The sequence below is a fragment of the Brachycentrus maculatus genome, unplaced genomic scaffold (assembly GCF_059751285.1).
Source record: "Brachycentrus maculatus isolate JH-2025_06_01 unplaced genomic scaffold, ASM5975128v1 h1tg000269l, whole genome shotgun sequence".
Lineage (NCBI taxonomy): Eukaryota > Metazoa > Arthropoda > Insecta > Trichoptera > Brachycentridae > Brachycentrus > Brachycentrus maculatus.
The window spans coordinates 2,128,088-2,147,149 of record NW_028281020.1 but is presented as its reverse complement, the minus strand read 5'-3'; the positions used below and the strand labels follow the sequence as shown (position 1 = coordinate 2,147,149).

At 30.8% G+C, this 19,062-nt stretch overlaps 1 protein-coding gene across 2 annotated transcripts in view; it reads right to left on the bottom strand.

The window, feature by feature from the left end:
• The window catches only part of T48 (FU domain-containing protein T48), a 36,510-nt gene extending 17,661 nt beyond the window's left edge, over positions 1–18,849 (bottom strand). The window contains exons 1-2 of one of the 2 annotated variants that reach the window (XM_088266422.1): positions 18,612–18,849; positions 859–1,137 (exon numbers count right to left, since the gene is read on the bottom strand). In XM_088266422.1, the coding sequence (XP_088122548.1) occupies positions 859–946 (88 nt within the window). In that variant the 5' untranslated portion in view covers positions 947–1,137; positions 18,612–18,849. Of the gene's footprint in view, positions 1–858; positions 1,138–18,539 lie in introns of both variants that reach the window. The other variant, XM_088266421.1, reaches the window with a different exon arrangement.
• Between the last annotated feature and the right edge of the window lie 213 nt (positions 18,850–19,062).

The window sequence follows — 19,062 nt, the reverse complement described above, 5'->3', positions numbered from 1 at the left end:
AAACCAAATATTCTTTAAATTAGTTTCTCTAACTTTAACATTCTGGTAAAAGGGTCGACACCGCATTAAAAATGGCAAAATTATTATAATAAATAGTTCAGAAGTAATGTCTAAATTATCTACACTACGTGGTTCAACGTATGAAATCCCTGACCAGAACTTTTCAGTCTACCTACCTACGTACGAGGCTATATGTGGTACTTAGCATCGTAAATTTAAATTAATAGGATACAAAATTCATTCACCAGCCGACCGCCGTAGAGGAAACACGTCTTTCCAAGCCCGATTTTTGAAAGAATATACATATATTGGATATTTTTTGGTTTTTAGAATACATATACAGAAAACATATTTTAATTTTTTAATCTCCTGACCTTGTTAATAACTCTTCTTTTCAAAAGAAAAAATTATTTCGATGAAAAACGTTTTCAATGCAAGAACGGTATTTTAATATATTTTTTAAATCAATTACTTAAAATGTTACTTGGATTTAGAGAAAATTAAGTTGCGACTTAAGGAATCATATCATCAACCCCTTATCCGCACCCCAATGATGCACAGAGCACTGCATCACATAAACAGAGTGTTATCTTGATCGTTAATACATGAAGGAAAGGTGATCAGCCCTCCACTTCAGGTACTAGTCCAGGATAATATTAAATAAATATTATAGAGAAAAAATCACTTATATTTATTTAACCCCCCCCCCCCCTGGGAATTGAGCCCGGGACCTCCAGAACGGTAGCCGAGCGTGCTGACCTTTGCACTACGGAGGCGGACAAAATATTATTATAAATAAAATTAGACTTGATGAATACAGGGCCTTAATAATAAAAAAAATATTTGTACTAAGCTTACCTTTAGAAAGCGCAGTGGAATTATGAGTCGAGTCGGCTCCGATAACACTGATCACCAACACTAATACAGTCGCTACAGTAGGGCCCATAACATAACGTCCCAGTCGTACATGTATGCGACATGTACACACAATTCCACATATGTGTCACTTATGCACTTGTAAATAGTGTCTTATGTCGTTTCGGCGGAACTTTATATCACTGACAGCTTTTCGTCCTCGAAAAGTTCATATAAATTTATTTATCGAAATGTATTCACTTCCTTCGCTTTATCTGCAATCTGAAAAAAAAAGAAAATGATTTAAGGATTTAGAATTTATAAAGGATTGCCACGTTGATGTGTTTCAATGGCGAAAACAGCTTAAAAAATACATGAATGCAAAGATGATAAAAATATTTCCATAACCTTCCTACAGATATAAAAAATAAAATGTTATTAAAATGCTGCAAAATAAATTAATGCCTTTTATACATGTTAATTCGAAAAAGCACACACGCACAAAATAAATTAAAATAAAAAACCTTTTGTATTATTCATAAATATAAATAATAAACAATCACTGTAAGTCCCTCTCTAAGCAGAACGGCTTAGTCTTTTTTTTGGCGAGGAACAGTTTAACTAGTATTACGATGTCAAAAGTAGAAATATCTAGCAAATGAATTAAATTATAATATTTCATTGTTAATAATAAAAATATTTACATACTCGTATACATACATATTGTATAATCGCCAGATCAAATTTAAGGCCCGGAATTCGTTAAGTCCCATTCATCCACCGGAGACCACCGAAGAGGTCACATGTCTCTTCACGCTCGATTTTTTTAAAACAATGTATTTTGGATATTTTTTTTATTTTTAAGTACATATATAGAAAATAAATATTTTTTTACACCTTATCTTTTAATAACTCTTTTTCAATTATTTCGAAGAAAAACTTATTTTTCACTATCAACACAAGTAGCTTTGTTAAGAAAGGTGTGTTGAGATGGTTAGGACATGTAGAACGAATGAGTGAGGAAAGAACGTTTAAACAAATTTATGAGGCGAATGTTATTGGAAAAAGGAGCAGAGGAGGACCGAGAAAAACTTAGCACGATCAAGTATGCCAAATACTTGAAAATGGTCAGGTTAGGGGTAGAAACAATCGGCGGGTATGTATGAGGAGACGCATGAACGTGGAAGAGGCGAAGAATGTTTGCAAGGACAGAGTGGTGTGGCGTTCTATTCTCCCTGCCTACCCCTGCGCGGAAGCGGCGTGATGTTTAGTTAGTAAGTAAACTTATTTTTTTCACTGAAAAAACGGTGTTCTAAGGAAAGAAAATTACGTGAATTGTTACCTGGATTTAGAGAAAATTATGTTGCGACTTAACGAATGCTGGGCCTTAAGTCGATCACGGTAAATCATAATGTATGTACATCGTAGTTATACAGGAGAAAGTGACCAAGTGCATTGTTTTACAAAGACTTGACATCATTGACTATTTGATATCTTACTAGCTTAATATTGCCCTGAAAAAATTCCAAAGGATTTTAAACTTGGAAGCATAATATATTGACTAGTTAAAAATGACTAACTGCATTGGTGTTTATTTTCTTGCCAAACAAAAGTGACTTAAATGGTATTCATGAGCATTTTACGTTTTGGTAGTTGGTCACTTTCTTCTGTGCGACTACGATATCTGTGGGGCGACTGGGTGTGGGTACCAGTAATTGGTCTAATCGGCATTGGTACCCCCAGAGCGCAAATTCTCGAGTCAAATGAGTTTATTATGAAATAAGTTGACCCGTGGCTGACGAAAACGTGACTCAAGCGACTGTCTCATTCAATACAAACCGGTATCCTCGTACAAATTATTTTCAAATTAACCATTGCTGCGTTACGTTTTAATACCTTCGACTGAATGAGGACGTCTGACCGTCGACTTTGATATCAAAATGCATTAAGAGCTATTCAAAATGTAATGGTTTATTTAAAAATGGGTGAAAAAAATAAATTTTTATTTTATTTTTGACATCTCATCAAAGATGAAGAAGAATATGGAAGTCTGGGCATTTACGGGGCTGACGACCGTCATAGGCTGGTTTAAGTGATCACTTTACACACGTGTAACATTCACCAATTCTACCCATTATTGACAACCACACTACTCAAATTCTTGGAAGTTCTATATATATATATATATATATATATGAACCAATTTTGAAACATTGTTCTCGAATCACTAAAACTTCACTAGAGACATCTATTAGTGAGATGAAAAGAAGCTTTTTATTGAGCAAATTAAGTAAAATTGAGAATGTTTTAAGTAGAATTAAGAAAAATTAGAATTCAGAATAAGTAGAATTGGTGAATGTTACACGTGTTTAAAGTGATCACTTAAACCAGCCTATGGCGGTCGTCAGCCCCGTAAATGCCCAGACCTCCATATTCTTCTTCATCTTTGATGAGATGTCAAAAAATAACATGAAAAACTCCTGTAATTGGAGATAATCCAGATGTGAACAAGTATTTGGACACACTCAAAATGTTGTAATATTGATTTTGTTTACAGTTGTTTTATAGGCATCAGTTGGCATCAGTTGACCTCACAAATACATTTGAAGGTATTGTACATCCGCGTAGGCCTAAAGAGCGGAAACATTTCACAACGCGTCGTAAGATTTACACTCCGTAAGCAAGCGATAATATTCTACTATCGGGTCAATTTTAACGCAGACACTTGTACAAATAAGAAAAAAATATGCAATATACGTACAATAAAATAACAATAATATAGTTTTTTTCACATTTTATTTGACCAGTGATGATGTCGGTAACGACAAACCCGGTCTCTATGTGGAAAAAACTACTATACTTTGTTATTTTATTTTACAAAATGCAGTTCCACCAAGAAATCTCAGTTCAAAACATAAATTTAATAAAATATGCAAGCTTATATGTCAATGTCCGAAAACGTAAAAATGGGAAATTAATAAATAATTATTACATAAAATGACAAACTTTTTATGAACAGCTGTAATATGATAAAAAAAAAACATAAAATTACTATCTCTCGGTTATAAAATATGTATATTCGTGCTTTACATAAATTTAAGTTTATTTAACGTCCTATTTATTCCTGGATTTGGATACATTCCTGGATTGATGGAATAGAACACAATTATTGTTTTTTTTATAATATAATATGAAATCTTTATCAATTCAATAAAATAACTTATCCAATAATTGAGATTTTTTTTTACATCAGCACTGACACAACTTGTGCGATTAAAAAAAAACACTGCAAGAAACGATTTAAAAAAAAATCCTTGTATTAATCGTGTTGTAATTTATTTTGTTTTTCACCAAAATGACAAAAAGAAGAAATTTAAAAAAAAGGAATTCTGTACTTTGTCTATGCTACCCTTCATTTGATAGAAAAGACAATTTGACAGTTTTATTTTGTTAAATTGCCATAAGTAGGTAAATACCCACATTAGATTTTTTTTTCAAAACTAGATGATTTTTTTTTCAAAATTGTCAAAATTTCAAAATTTCTTGGTAAAATTTCCGAAAATTGAGCACACAATCACAGTTCGAAGACACGTGTGATAATAAAGATAGGTTTAAATAACTGTTTTTCGTAATTTTAACAATAATCGTTAGTCACTTTTCAAGAACCAACCGTATAGTATAATGATCTATGTGAGCTCCATGCTTTAAAAATGCTGGATCACGATTTGCAATTCAGATTGTGCGGTTATTGTGAACGAAGTATAGATGAGTCTTATGAAGGCCTTGATTAGTATTCAGTGGCATACCTAATAAAGAACGTTCACTAAAGTCCTGTTAGGTGTTCTACAACTGCTAGAAATATCATACATGAGTACTTGGAAAATACGCGCGAATTATTCGTTCGCCATACAAAATATAAGTATTTTATTCTAATTACAAATCTAAACCAATGCCTTCTAAATCAATTCATGTTCAAAAATTTGCAACATTTAGTTTTTATAGCAATAATGTTATTTTATAAATAATAGAGGTTTTTTGTGTTATGGCTGTTATCACTCGTATCTACCGTTAATTTCATCTGATCAATGTAAGCTAAGCGTTCGGAAGAGGTATTTTTTTATTGTTGTTGATTTTTTAAATTACTATTAGGCTAACACCATATATAGTTCACCTTCGTAATGTAATGGTCAGCATGCTCGGCTACCGTACTGGAGGTCCCGGATTCGATTCCCAGGGGAGGAGAATATAAATATAAGTGATTTTTTCACTCTAATATATATTCAATATTACCTGAAGCGGAGGGCTGATCACTTCATTCCTTCATGTGTTAACGATGAAGATAATACAGCGTTTATATGATGCAGTGCCCTATGCACCATCAGGTGCGGATGAGGGTTTAAAAAAATACGGTAACACCAAAAAATATGTTTTTCATAAAAATTAAAAAATTAAAACTGTAAACCAGAGATTGAGAAAGACGTCACCTCACTCACGATTTTTCAAATATTTCACAACATTGTGTAAGTAACAGCCAGTCCGCACACGTAATTTTCCGCCGGGGTTTCCAATTGGAGTTTTCCTCTTTCAAAATTCCGGATGCATAAAACCCATGAAAACTCTCAATTTGGAATATTTAGCTAGGAAAAAATTACCGTGTGCTTGTACAAAGTTTTTGGATTTCACGGGATTTCCTTTTGCATTCGGGATTGCGAGGAAAACGTCAGTCGAAAACGCCGACGGAAAACTCGCGTGTGCGGGCAGGCTAAATGTTATGATTATTTGATGTCGTAACAATGTTACTAACTTTCCAAAATGTTATTCGTTGCTTTATTATAATGAAGTATTTGGCAACTAAAATTCTACCCATCAATCAAAATGATTCGATCGAAAGTAGCATTAAAATATTTCCAATGGGAAGTTATTACATTATTTTTATTTATCTATGTAAATGATATTCAGAACGGTCGGATTCTTTTGTTCGGCTGAGAACTATTTTGAATACCCGGATCATTAAATGAAGTACCTCTCTACAGGGTTACTCACATCAATCACTAAACGATATGCTTCATTTTCATCACTCATCAATATCTTGCAACAAGTAGGTGTAAAATAATCGACGGAAACATAATGAAATTGTTACAGTTTAATTACTATATTGAAGTCATATGGACGGAGACTGGAAAAAATAAGAAAAAATATATTTATCTACTTAAGATTTTGATAAAAGGACTATAGTAAGATATTCATACCATAAATTTACTATTTCAGTGAAGCTTAAAGTGTACTACAATGATTTCATTAAGAAGCGTTTTTGCAGTTAAATTACATCCTAATGATTTTTTTTTTATTAAATATCTAAAATTCCAAAGCATACCCAAACGAAATCGTTATTTTTAACGAGGCGTCAAACGTAAATAATTCAAAATTCAGACAACTTTATGAATTTTCAATTTTCTCTATACTTTTGTTTATTCAAGAAACCTCAGTTTGATAGTATGTGGCTTCTGTTAAATCGTTGTTTGTTTGTCTTTTTTCGATTTCTGACCGATACTATCAGATGAAGACAGGTGACAAATATCGTTTTAACCTATTTTTCGTTATGTTAAGATGTTTTATTATTTATTGATTCGGCATTAACTGTGGAATGACACATTAATTAATAAAAAAATAATAGTTATTGTCATCGACAGGTGATCATTAAAACATGTTTATCTGCATGTTTCAATGATCACCTGTCCATGAAAACAACTGTAGTTTTCGAAACTACTCGTTTTTAATGAAATAAATCTCAAGTGGTATTTTACAAGTGTGAAATTTTAAAAATAATATTAAGATGTCAGCGTTAGAAAAGATCCAAAATCTTTAATGATAAAATAATTAAACTTTTTTTTATTAGACCACATTCGTGAATTTCGTTGTAAATCTTAGTTCAACATTATTTTCCAAAAAAACTGTACAAATAAACTTCATGTCTGGTAATTTAATTTAGTAGTTAATGTAGTTTTGTATAGAGAATAATACGAAACTGTATAAAGGAATAATGCCACGCGAATTAATATCCTGTTCACCCTGTAGTCGCTTTATTATAATATCATCAGAAGAGTAAATTGTCAGAAACTTTCACGTTACAGTTTCCTAGCGATTTGAAATAATAACCGTGAAATTACTAGCGCTATCAAGTCTGGGTACTGTGGCTAGGAGCTAGTGACTTGCGGCTAGAAGTTCTCTCGGGCTAGTTTTGATCTGTCGCACAAATTATGTATGACAAAAAGGAACGTGAGATAAAAATAGACACAATAAAAAATAATAATTGAAATATAATGGAAGAGAAAGATGAAATGTTTTGTGTGACATGTTACTACGTTGTCATTTTTCTACTACTATTATTTGGGGTCACTACTGAATCTATTATTATACGACTATAAATGTATGAATTGTGTCGGCTTGTGGTCCCGTGGTTAGTATCGCGGACTCTTAAGTCAGATCATCTCGGTTCGAACCCACTCTAACACAATTTGAAACCTATTTCTAATAATGAGCCGCTTGAGCTCACAGAAATAGTATGAAATTGAAATATTTTTGTAAATAATAAAAAATACAAATATTTCTCTATTTAAAAAAATAAAAAATAAATATATATATATATATATATATATATATATATATATATATATATATATATATATATATATATATATATATATATATATATATATATATATATATAAATATATATTTATGTATATATATATATATATATATATATATATATATATATATATATATATATATATATATATATATATATATATATATATATATATATATATATATATATATATATATATATATATATATATATATATATATATATATATATATATATATATATATATATATATATATTTATATATATATCTAATTATTTTTGTGATTTCTTAACACAGATGAAGAAGAATATGGATGTCTGGGCATTTATAGTGCAGACGACCGTCATAGGCTGGTTTATGTGACCACTTTATACACGTGTAACAATCACCAATTCTGCCCATAATTGACAACCACCACTCAAATTCTTGAAACTTCTAGATATATTGATCAACCTTGAAACACATATTCTTCCATATTCTTCTTTATCTATGTTGAGATGTCAAAAATAATGTAAAAAACATTCTGTATTGGAGATAATCCAGATTTGTGAACAAGTGTTTGGAAACACTCAAAATTATTGAAGATTTTAATTTCAGTACATTTTTGTTCAAAACAGGTGTCTACACACTGTTGATTGATAAATATTTATTGAATTCATTGTAATAGCTCATAATTACTAGTATTAATTTATATTTTTCATTATTGTCGTTTAAACAAACACGTAAAAATATATTAAAGACGAATTTTGAATACATCGAGAAAAGGTCCAAATAAGCAGATTTAAAAAGAAGAAGAAAAATATGATTTGTAATGAATGAGGGATTGAGGATCTGGTTCATCTCTTTGTTATGGAATTTTCGTTCCAAGGTTGAACTTTTAACGGGATTACCGAATATTACCTGAATTCTCATTAAAATTTATCAACTAAAAGTCCATTAAAAAACATTAAACGGACCATCACCCCTTGATCCTAGCTTGGTATTACTAAGGTATTATCTACGTAGTAAACATACATTTAACTTCTTTTCGGCAAAATTCACGCCCGGACAATAAAGCATTTATAACACCATTTTATATAAGTTCTCTATAAAAAAATGATCACCATCAAACAATATTATTTTATGGAGGTTTTGAAAATTAATATTTTCATTTTATACATATCGTCACTAGATTTTGTTATTTTCAGTGTAAATAATATTAAAACAACACAGTATTCGGTCAGGCAAAAGTTGATCTATATAATAACTTTTTTTACAAGTTAATTCTTTTTAAAAAATGCTGAAATAAGCAAACCTGTGTTGCTCATAATGTAAAAACACTTTAAAAATGTATATTGGTATATTATCAAATTGTAGAAGAAAAACACTTGTTTTTTTACCACCTGATTTTTTTTTATTATGACGACTAGTTTTGGAAGTGAATGACAAAGTGAATGTCGAAACAATAAATAAAATAGGTATATTATGTATGTGTCCGCCTCCGTAGTGTAATAGTCAGCACGGTCGGCTACCATTCTGGAGGTCCCGGGTTCGATTCCCAGGGGGAGTCAAATAAATATAAGTGATTTTTTCCACTCTAATATTTACTCAATATTACCCTGGACTGGTACCTAAAGCGGAGGGCTGATCACCTTTCCTTCGTGTGTTAACGAACAATATAACACTGTGTTTATATAATGCAGTGCCCTATGCACCATTGGGGTGTGGATAAGGGTTTGAATTGAAATATTATGTATTATTATTTTACATAACATTTTAATAAATAAATATTAATCCTAGGATAATTACTTGGGAGATATTTCTCCGTAGTTTATGGTCTGTTGGGATTATCCGGCTTACGTTGACATACATTCATGTATGCACGAAATTAGCATCCGGTTTTAAATGTATTATATACGAGTTTATTCTTTAAAAAACATTGCAACATTAATGTAATTAAGTGACTTCTTCAACCATTAAACTTTATCGCCGAATCCGATCAAAATAATTTCCATATGTGTAGAATAATTAGGAATTTTATTTTTATAGAAAGTGGTAAAATAAAATAATTTAAGACAATTCATTTATTATATGGCAAGTATTTAAATTTATGAATAATCTAAACTAAATTTATAAATAATCTAAACTAAGGAAAAAACAACTAAATAAATTAAAGTAAAGAGGGATGGAAGTAGACTGAATGCAGTCGAAATGCTATCCCCAAGATGACTGTGCGAAAAAACAATGTATAATAGATGTTCGAATGGTGGAATAAGGAAAGAATGCAAGGTTGAGTTAAACACTATCGAAAAAATTAAGAAAGGTGTATCGAGATTGTTTGGGCATGTGAATCAAATAAGTGAAGAAAGAACAGTAAAACAAATTTATGAGGCGAACATAGTGAGAAATAGAAACAGAGGAAGACCGAGGAAAACTTGGCATGAACAAGTATTTCAAATAATTGAAATACGCGATCATTAAGTAGTCGGCGAAGAGACGAAAATTGTTTGCAAAGGCAGATTGGTGCGGCGTTCTATTCTCTCTGCCTACCCCCGCGGAAGGCAGCGCGAAGGTTAGTTAGTAAGTCAAATGAGGAATAATTCTACATTAATTTTAAATTTCAATATCTCATAAAGTTATCGAACCTTTTTTACTCTCAACACACCAGTCCGTGATCTGTTATTGAAATTATAATTTTGAAATTTTGATGTTCGGGGAACAATAAAATTATCAATATAAATTACAAAAAAATTATTAATAAAAAAGCAATAAAATGCAATATAGAAAAAATGTACAGTAAAACCTCGATATAATGGACAAATTGGAGGGAGGGGTGTCCGTTAAAGTCCGTTATAAAAAAATAGGTTTAAGATACAATAATTAACTTTTTTTATAAAAAATACGAATATTTACATATAAATAAATAATACAAAAAACAAATAATATTCCATTTATTATCTTTGGACACTCGTCATGAAGTGACGTTGCTGTTTGATATCGACGCACTTGGTAATCCTGCTTTAAAAAGGAATTACGTATTTTTTGCACTTTTGAAGTTTGCTGTCTTTTTTCAATATAATGAACATTATAAAATTAAGAAAATGTGAATGATTGAACTTTATCTGTCGAATAATCAATAAATTTTATTAGACCGTCGAAATGTGATCTTACCACTTAAAACATAATTTTTGGCAGTGTTGTTGTTGGTCTGGCTAGGTGCAGTCTACGAACAGGACGGCACTATGTCTTAAATTCTAGTGCTACACGTATGACGCGATTATCATGGCCACTAAAAATCGTTTACATACGGCGATACTTGAATTTAAGCATGTATAATATTAGAAAAGGATAATTTTACCGTTTTACTCGACTGGTGGTGTTGGGCGGGAAGGGTAATTTTACCTTTTCACTCGACTCATCGTAAAATGCGTGTAGGTTATTTTACGCATGACTTTTGCGGCATCTTTTGATCTCATATCGATGTATACAGTATGGTTAAATGTTATCATTTCTTTTTAAAGATGTTTATCTCTATTATGAGCGCGAATCCGCCCACAGATACTGTAGTGTGTTTTAACAGGACGTTTCAATTTTTTTTTTCATTGGACAGATATTTTTGTCCGTTATATCGAGGCTTTTCTGTATTATCAATAATATCACGTTATCAAAAGCATTGTAAAAATGTTAACACTAGAACGCGTCAACCGCGTACAAACGGAAGCAGGTGGATCTCTTAAAATACACGTATATTTTAAAAGAACATCACCTGCTGAGGTATTTCAACTTTCTCTAATAAAAATGCATAAGCTATGCATTCCAATGTGATGTCGTCATGGGCTACCGAGAGCCCGACGGATTATCATCCTCATAATTATACGTACGTAGGTACCCATTTTATACGAGCACACGTGACTATGGAATTACCAATTAACAGCAAGATTATACTGACTATTTGACTGGCCAATTGACTGACTTATGGACGAAATGCCTTGTAAAGGCCTACCTGGAACTGATAAACCTAGAAACGTAAAATTTGGAGGGTACATTTTATTTCAACTGCGTAAGTACCCAGTAGGTAAAGATTTTTAAAAAAATCCCTTCTAAGTGGCTAAAAAATTGCGTTTTATTTATTATTCAAATGTACTTTATCGTGTAGGAATTAATTTATATTCGATTTTACATTAAAAATGGGTAGTGTAGAAATTTAAGAACTCATATGGCTTTATTCTAAATGTAGTTAACGATAAATATTTAACATGTTGGAAAACATTATAAAAAAAACGTTAAACAGCTGTCACACGTCCTTTCTGTGTGATATTTTTTTTTATCTTCATCTTTTTGGTCCGCTTCCGTAGTTTAATATTCACCACGTTCGGCTATCGTTCTGGAGGTCCCGGGTTCGATTCCCAGGGGAGTCAAATAAAAGTAAGTGATTTTTTTACGCTAATATTTATTCAATATTACCGTGGACTGGTACCTAAAAAGAGGGGTAATCACCTTTCATTCATATGTAAACGCTCAAGATAACACTGCGTTTATATGATGCAGTGCTTTTTGCACCATAAGGGTGCGGATAAGGGTAAGATGAAGAATGAAGATTTTTAAAAATCTATTAGAATACGGTTAGAATACGGAAAATTTTAGCAAAGGTATCGCATGTTTTGAACATTTTTCATCTAAAAAACCCTCAAAGAAGTGTTTTATTAAAATCTGATGTAGGTAAATAACAGCAATTTGATAAAAGACTATCAAACTGATGTTTCTTGATGAAACGAAAGTTTAGAAAAAACGGAGAGTTTAAGGACTTGCACGAATTCTACTTGTTGTCTTTCATTAAATGCAACGAATACAGTTGCATTTGTTCTGATTTTTAATTTGGGATGGTAAATTACTAGAAAATTATAATGCGATATTGATGAGGGTAGGATACAGGAAGTAAGGAACTTCATAAGATTCTTATTGTTCAAGAGATTATCTTAAAAAAGAAACTATTAATAGAACTATTTGTCAGTAATAAATTTATGAAGTTCCAAGCTGACCAATACCTGTAATGAAGGACATACAAAATATCTTTAATCCAAATTAGTGACGTCATTTAGTAGCCGTTATAACAAGTTTTTTTTCATGTTACTTACATATAAACAGTTTCAAAATATTTTATCATCATTGATGTTATGATGATGTAATTTTTATATAAAAATAATTTGTTCATCGATTCTTATAGTCTTACCACATGTTTTTAATGGTTTTAAATGCATTTTCAGTGTGTAAAAACAGTACGATTTTAAATTATTGATACGGTTTATAAATGAAAAATTGGAAAATTAAATGAAAATGTTTTATATATATTTATCTTAAAAATTGTGTAATCTTTATATTTCACATGTTTAATATACACTACTCCCTTAGCTTTGTTTTCAGATTTTAGTAAACGTTAGTTAAGATAATGAATAAATAAATAAATATGTACGAGGATAAAATCGTATGTAAACTCCGTTTCATACGACAATTCAATTACAGCGAAAAAATATTACTACTCTTATATTTAAAAAAAATGTAAGTAATATTAGTATGTAGCCACCTGCCGAGATTTTTATCTACCGGTTTCGAGACGTACCCGTCTCTTCGTCAGGATAATCACTACAATAGCATGCAAACAAAATTAACCGCATAAAATGTATTATTGTAATTAGGTCGACCCGTGGACCAACATGCACTAAGGATTGCAGAACAACATGCACTAATATATACTTTCGATAACATTTATAATTTAAAAAATATAGAATTTTTAAAGAACACATTATTTAGATTAATCAAGAAAATGGAAAGAATGTACTTTAAAACAACTTGACAATCGCTATATGATAATTAATAATAATAATAATAATAATAATAATAATAAACCCTTATCCGCACCCCAATGATGCATAGGGCACTGCATCATATAAACGCAGTGTTATCTTGATCGTTTACACATGAAGGAAAGGTGATCAGGCCTCCGCTTCAGGTTCCAGTCCATGGTAGTATTGAATAAATATTACAGTGAATAAATCACTTATATTTATTTTACCCCCCCTTGGGAATCGAACCCGGGACCTCCAGAACGGTAGCTGAGTGTGCTGACCATTACACTACGGAGGCGGACTGATATGATAATTAAAAATATATAAAATATTTACATTGCTTTTTCAATTAGATTTCAATTGTATTTTGAACTTGTATTTTTCTCGTTGATTGAAAAATATTTGAAGAGATAATAACTTTTGATTGGTAATGATTTCGAAAAGATTTTTAAATAACGAGGTGTAAATAATACAAAAACCTTTGAAATAATTTTCCTTCAATTATCATACAATCCGGTGGCACTTTGTGCTACAATGGATTCCGTTAAAAGCTTGTTATTGAACCGGTAGCACTTATATGACGTAACATGCGGGTAAGTAGTTAAATTGGTCAATTAAATTATCACTTATGACAGAAGACACGTCATAAGTGATAATTGAATATTATCAATTGCTTGAAGTAGGTTAGTATTGTATTCTTTAAAAAAATGCTGAATTGATTACTACTCGTCAAAACAATGATGTCTTGGGATTTATTTGAAAAAAATACTACTAAAAATACTCGTCCACAAATCTGGGTTTCTCCACTTATTTTTACAATTTGACATCTCAAAATAGATGATAAAATTATCCAGTGTGTTAAAATAATTCGAGGTTTGTTTTCTGCATACAAAGGATCTTGTAAGCAAAGGGTCTCTGCTAAATAAAAACTTTTTTCAATCTAACACAGATGGCTGTTGTGGACTTATAATATGTACTGTGTTATGAGATTAATCAATATACATATCTAGGAGATTCAAATTTTTTAGTAATGTGGTTGTCAATCATCGGTAGAATGGTAAAGAGACCCTTTAACCAACCTATGACAGATCAGTAAATATCAAAACATCCAAATTCTTCTTCATCTATGTTGACATGTTAAAATATTTATAACAAAAGTTTTATAAGCGTAAGTTATCGTTGGATAACCATCGTTTAGTCAATTTAGTAAATTTTATTAGATGGAGCAACAAATTCTGTAACCAATTTGTTCCTATTGTCTTACATAAACAATGGAAAATAGCTTGTTCTTACACTGCTTTATGAAACGTTGATATCTCACTAAATAAAATTATATGTGTCGAATAATTAACGGTTCGGAAACATGCACATCAGAAAATGCAGTATTGCAGTGTCATATGCGTAGATAATATTGCAATCGGTGAACACTCGCTGACAATGTTCACGTCCCAATTTTTATAATAATAAAAATATTCGAGGATATTTAATGAATTTAGTCGCATACATATTTATTAATGTGATCATATGAGCCAGCCAAATGCCAGGTCATTAGCCTTTATATTTGGCTGGCTAAAATGTGATTAAAATGCTCAAACTTGCATCTTCTTTCGTCTAAAAACGATAGATGTTTCATCTTAAGTTGAAAAAAAAGAAAAAAAAGAAAAATAAAAAATACAAAATGAAAATAACTCCTGTAATTGGAGATAATCCAGATTAAGTTGAAACATCTATAATATTTTTTTAGTATTTTATTAAAATTAAACACTTGAATAATCCACTTTATCGAGTTTTATTTTTATTTACGACTAGTTTCGAAAACGACAATTGTTTTCATCTTCTGGCACAAATTATTCAAGTGTTTAATTTTAATAAAATAATCATGTCATTCCACAAAGTTAATGCCGAATCAATAAATAATATTTTTTTAGTATGTTATATTTTTATTGTTTCATGGAAATGTACTATATATATATATATATATATATATATATATATATATATATATATATATATATATATATATATATATATATATATATATATATATATATATATATATATATATATATATATATATATATATATATATATATATATATATATATATATATATATATATATATATATATATATATATATATATATATATATATATATATATATATATGCCCTTTACTTTATTTATTTATTGTAAAACATATTACATACATACTCACATATATAATATTTCCGTTGAGTAACTTCCATTACTCGTTTTAGGAGTAAGGGTAACAATATTGAAACACAACTAAAAAAGGTTAAAAAAAGGTAGAAGAATTAAACAAAAATAACCGGACAATATGAAAATATAAAAACGATGAACGTGTATAGTAAATAGACATAGAAATGAAAATAGGGTAAGAAGCATGTTTAAAGGAAACAAATGAGAAAATATAACTAATCACTAACACAAATGTCTTTCCATAGAGTATTTTTTCAGTTCATTAATTTTGGGTCCCAGACTTAGTTTTATTTTATATACGAGTATATCAGGCAGCTGGTTGATTTAAGTATAGGCAATATATTGCAAGGACCTTACTCCAATCTTGATACTTTTCTTTTTTTTAAATTTAAAGTTTTCCACACGCACATGTAATAAAGCAATGATTTCCGCACGGAGACTTGAACATATTAATACATATGTGAATATAACAGTTTGCTAACACCGACTATTATCTGTTAGTTCAATCATTTCGAAAATAATCAAATAATTTCTTTATCCATAGTCTTTATTTCGCATTAAAAAACGAATACTGTGATGAAATAAGTCCAATGCTACGGATTTAATTCATTATCCGATAAGATCAATACCGGTTTTGAATTCCATTGCGTAATTTTTCAATACCGTTTGACCAATATTTACCAGAATTAACAGTTATCGATAATTTATGAAACCGTTTTCGATTAAATGGCTACTCGATTATAATGTACTATTTCCGAACTCCACTGACCGATCATTATGAACAATGCAATATTTCTGCTTCACGCGGATATTAGTACCGTTTTGGTGAACGGTTCACAGCTGTGCGGAGCATCTTTGATAACCTATTTATTATTGTATTGATTTTTCCAAGAACTAACTGTCAAAAAGGCATATTTTCCATTCAAAGTAGGTTAAAAAATGAAGACATGAATATCGGAAACAAATCAAAATATGTACTTGTGTGCGACTTATCATGACATATGGGATCGAATGCAGAGCGCACACCGCAGTACCAAAAAAACGCGTTTAGAGTGTTAGAAATGAAGACTCTACGGAGCATATCTGGCAAGAGTCTACGAGATAGAGTAAGGAACACCAGGATAAGAGAAATATGCGAGATCGAAGATGTCATTAGGTGGGGAAGGCAACAAAAAAGACAATGGTATGCGCATTTGAGGAGGATGGAACCATCCAGACTCCCCCACATTGCATTGCAGGGCCAACCTCCAAAAAGGTAGACGACTCCTGAGCAGACCACAAAAGAGATGAGTTGACAGCTGGGAATCGACATCGCAGAAGGATAATCTCCTTTAAAAACAGGCCACAAGGCGTACACCAAGAAGAAGGTTAAAAAATATTCGCAGAATATAAAGACTTAAAAATTATTTCAATATCATCACTCTATGTTTGAAGAGTTCTGCGCGTGCCTCTCCCAATTACTGATTACATACTTGTTTTTACTGCGCTTTAGTGATCGCACGAAGAAAACATTAAAAAAAAACAGCATAAACCTATCCATAATTTTGTATGTACTTTGATTATCTACGAATCATTAAAAAAAATACTAATAACTCAAATTAAACTTTATTAGCGAAACGGGCTTTAAAACACCATTAAAATAAATAAACAGAACAATAAGATAATTTCTCTTTTTATTTAACACTAGCTGTTAACCCGGTTACGCATTGCTATGGCTCAGTCTGGTTAAATGGAAAAGAGAGAAAAGGGCAAACACGCATTTCTTATATGTTCAATTTCACAACGCTTGTAAAGAGATAAAAATGCTAAAAATCTATGAACAACTCAGCAATAAAAAAAACATTGTAAATGCTTTTTTTTGTAAAAAAGTGACAGCAGCCGTCAAGAAGCACGCCATCCGCCTTGAGCAATGTTTGCTGTATAGCGTGTGTTACTTTTTCGTTAAACAGATGGCGCTGACATTGCTGACATTTTTTTATAACAAAATATATATTATGCATATCTAGGAGTTCATTTAAAAGGGTACTTGTATTGTATTCTTCTTCTTCTTCTTTTTTAATGGCTGTTCACCCATCTCGGGTGTTATAGCCAGTGTCGAGTTATTTTTTATTTACACTTTTTACATTTGACTTACAAGTGTAAGTATTCCTGTTAGTGGGGTTAGTTTTATTAGTAATGTTAGTTTGTTTAGTGAGTTATCATACACCTTTATAAATTTATACAATTAATTTTAAGATATTTACAAATTATTTTATAAACAAGTTTGTTAGGGGAGGTACTTTTTATGAAAGTGATGAAGTTTATAAATTATAACTATTTTACAAGTAACTTTTATTATCATTTATATCTATATGTTCAAATAGCACGACTTTATGAACAACAACAATAACGGTGTAAAACAAAAAGTGTATAAATGCGATATGTTTTGTTTTTTATTATTATTACTTAATAAGAAAATATTTAGCGCCTTGTCATATTTTGGTTCTGTATATAAACAAATTTTATACGGTTCAAGTGCTACAAGTCATTAAAATCATAAAACCAGGTAAATTCAATACGGATCAAATCTTAAATATCTGAAAAGAGGAATGGATTGAGATTTTTTCTTACACTAAAGAAAATTAATGTTTTTTTACGAGAATAAAACTGTTATGTTCCCACTTTTATACATATTTAAAACATTTGAAAATCATATCTATTTTTTTTAAAGGAATAACCCGCAAAGCCTCTATTTTAAAGGCTTGTCTGCAGGTAGGAATCTAAGGATAGGAAAAGTAAATGTGAAAAATACATCACACATACCCAGACCAATTGAAAATAAATATTTCTTGAATTCATTTTGCAAATGATGATTCAACAGAAATGTTGAATATATCCATTATATCGTTACATTCTTTGAACATAAACTTGACCTTAATTCTCCAAAAACATCGAGATTGTATCATAGTATAGACCTGCGCCTATTTTCATAATAAACAACTGATTTCATACCTAAGTATCGCATTCGCCTTTTTTCTTTACTAGCCTCGAGATGTTGACATTTAAAAAATAACTAATAACAACCTTAAACTTCACTAGATCCCAAATTTGAAAGCACTGTCAAAACACAACCATAGATTACGACAACTCGTAGACCGTGAACTTTGCGTCCGTTCTTGTGAACATCTTGGCGCAGAAGAAAACAAAAGAACGTTGCACAATACAAATTTTGTTTTGGAAGCGATTCGAAAAGAGTGAGCACGTTCGGAGCCGCGCTCCGAGCACTGTCGACGGTGGACTGACTGCACTTACACTTCTCACTAGCGACTGGGTTAGCAGTTTAGCAGAACAGAGTACAGAGGCGTTGCGTTGCTTGAATAGCAACTTTACTGTCATTAGAGCCACTATTGCGCACCGTCTATACTAAACATTTATTGTTTATTTATTTTAATTTTAAATAATATGGTCTATTTTTTTTTAAATCGGAAGTATTAACAAATGGACTAAAGGCTTTAAAAAAAGGGTGTTTCCGACA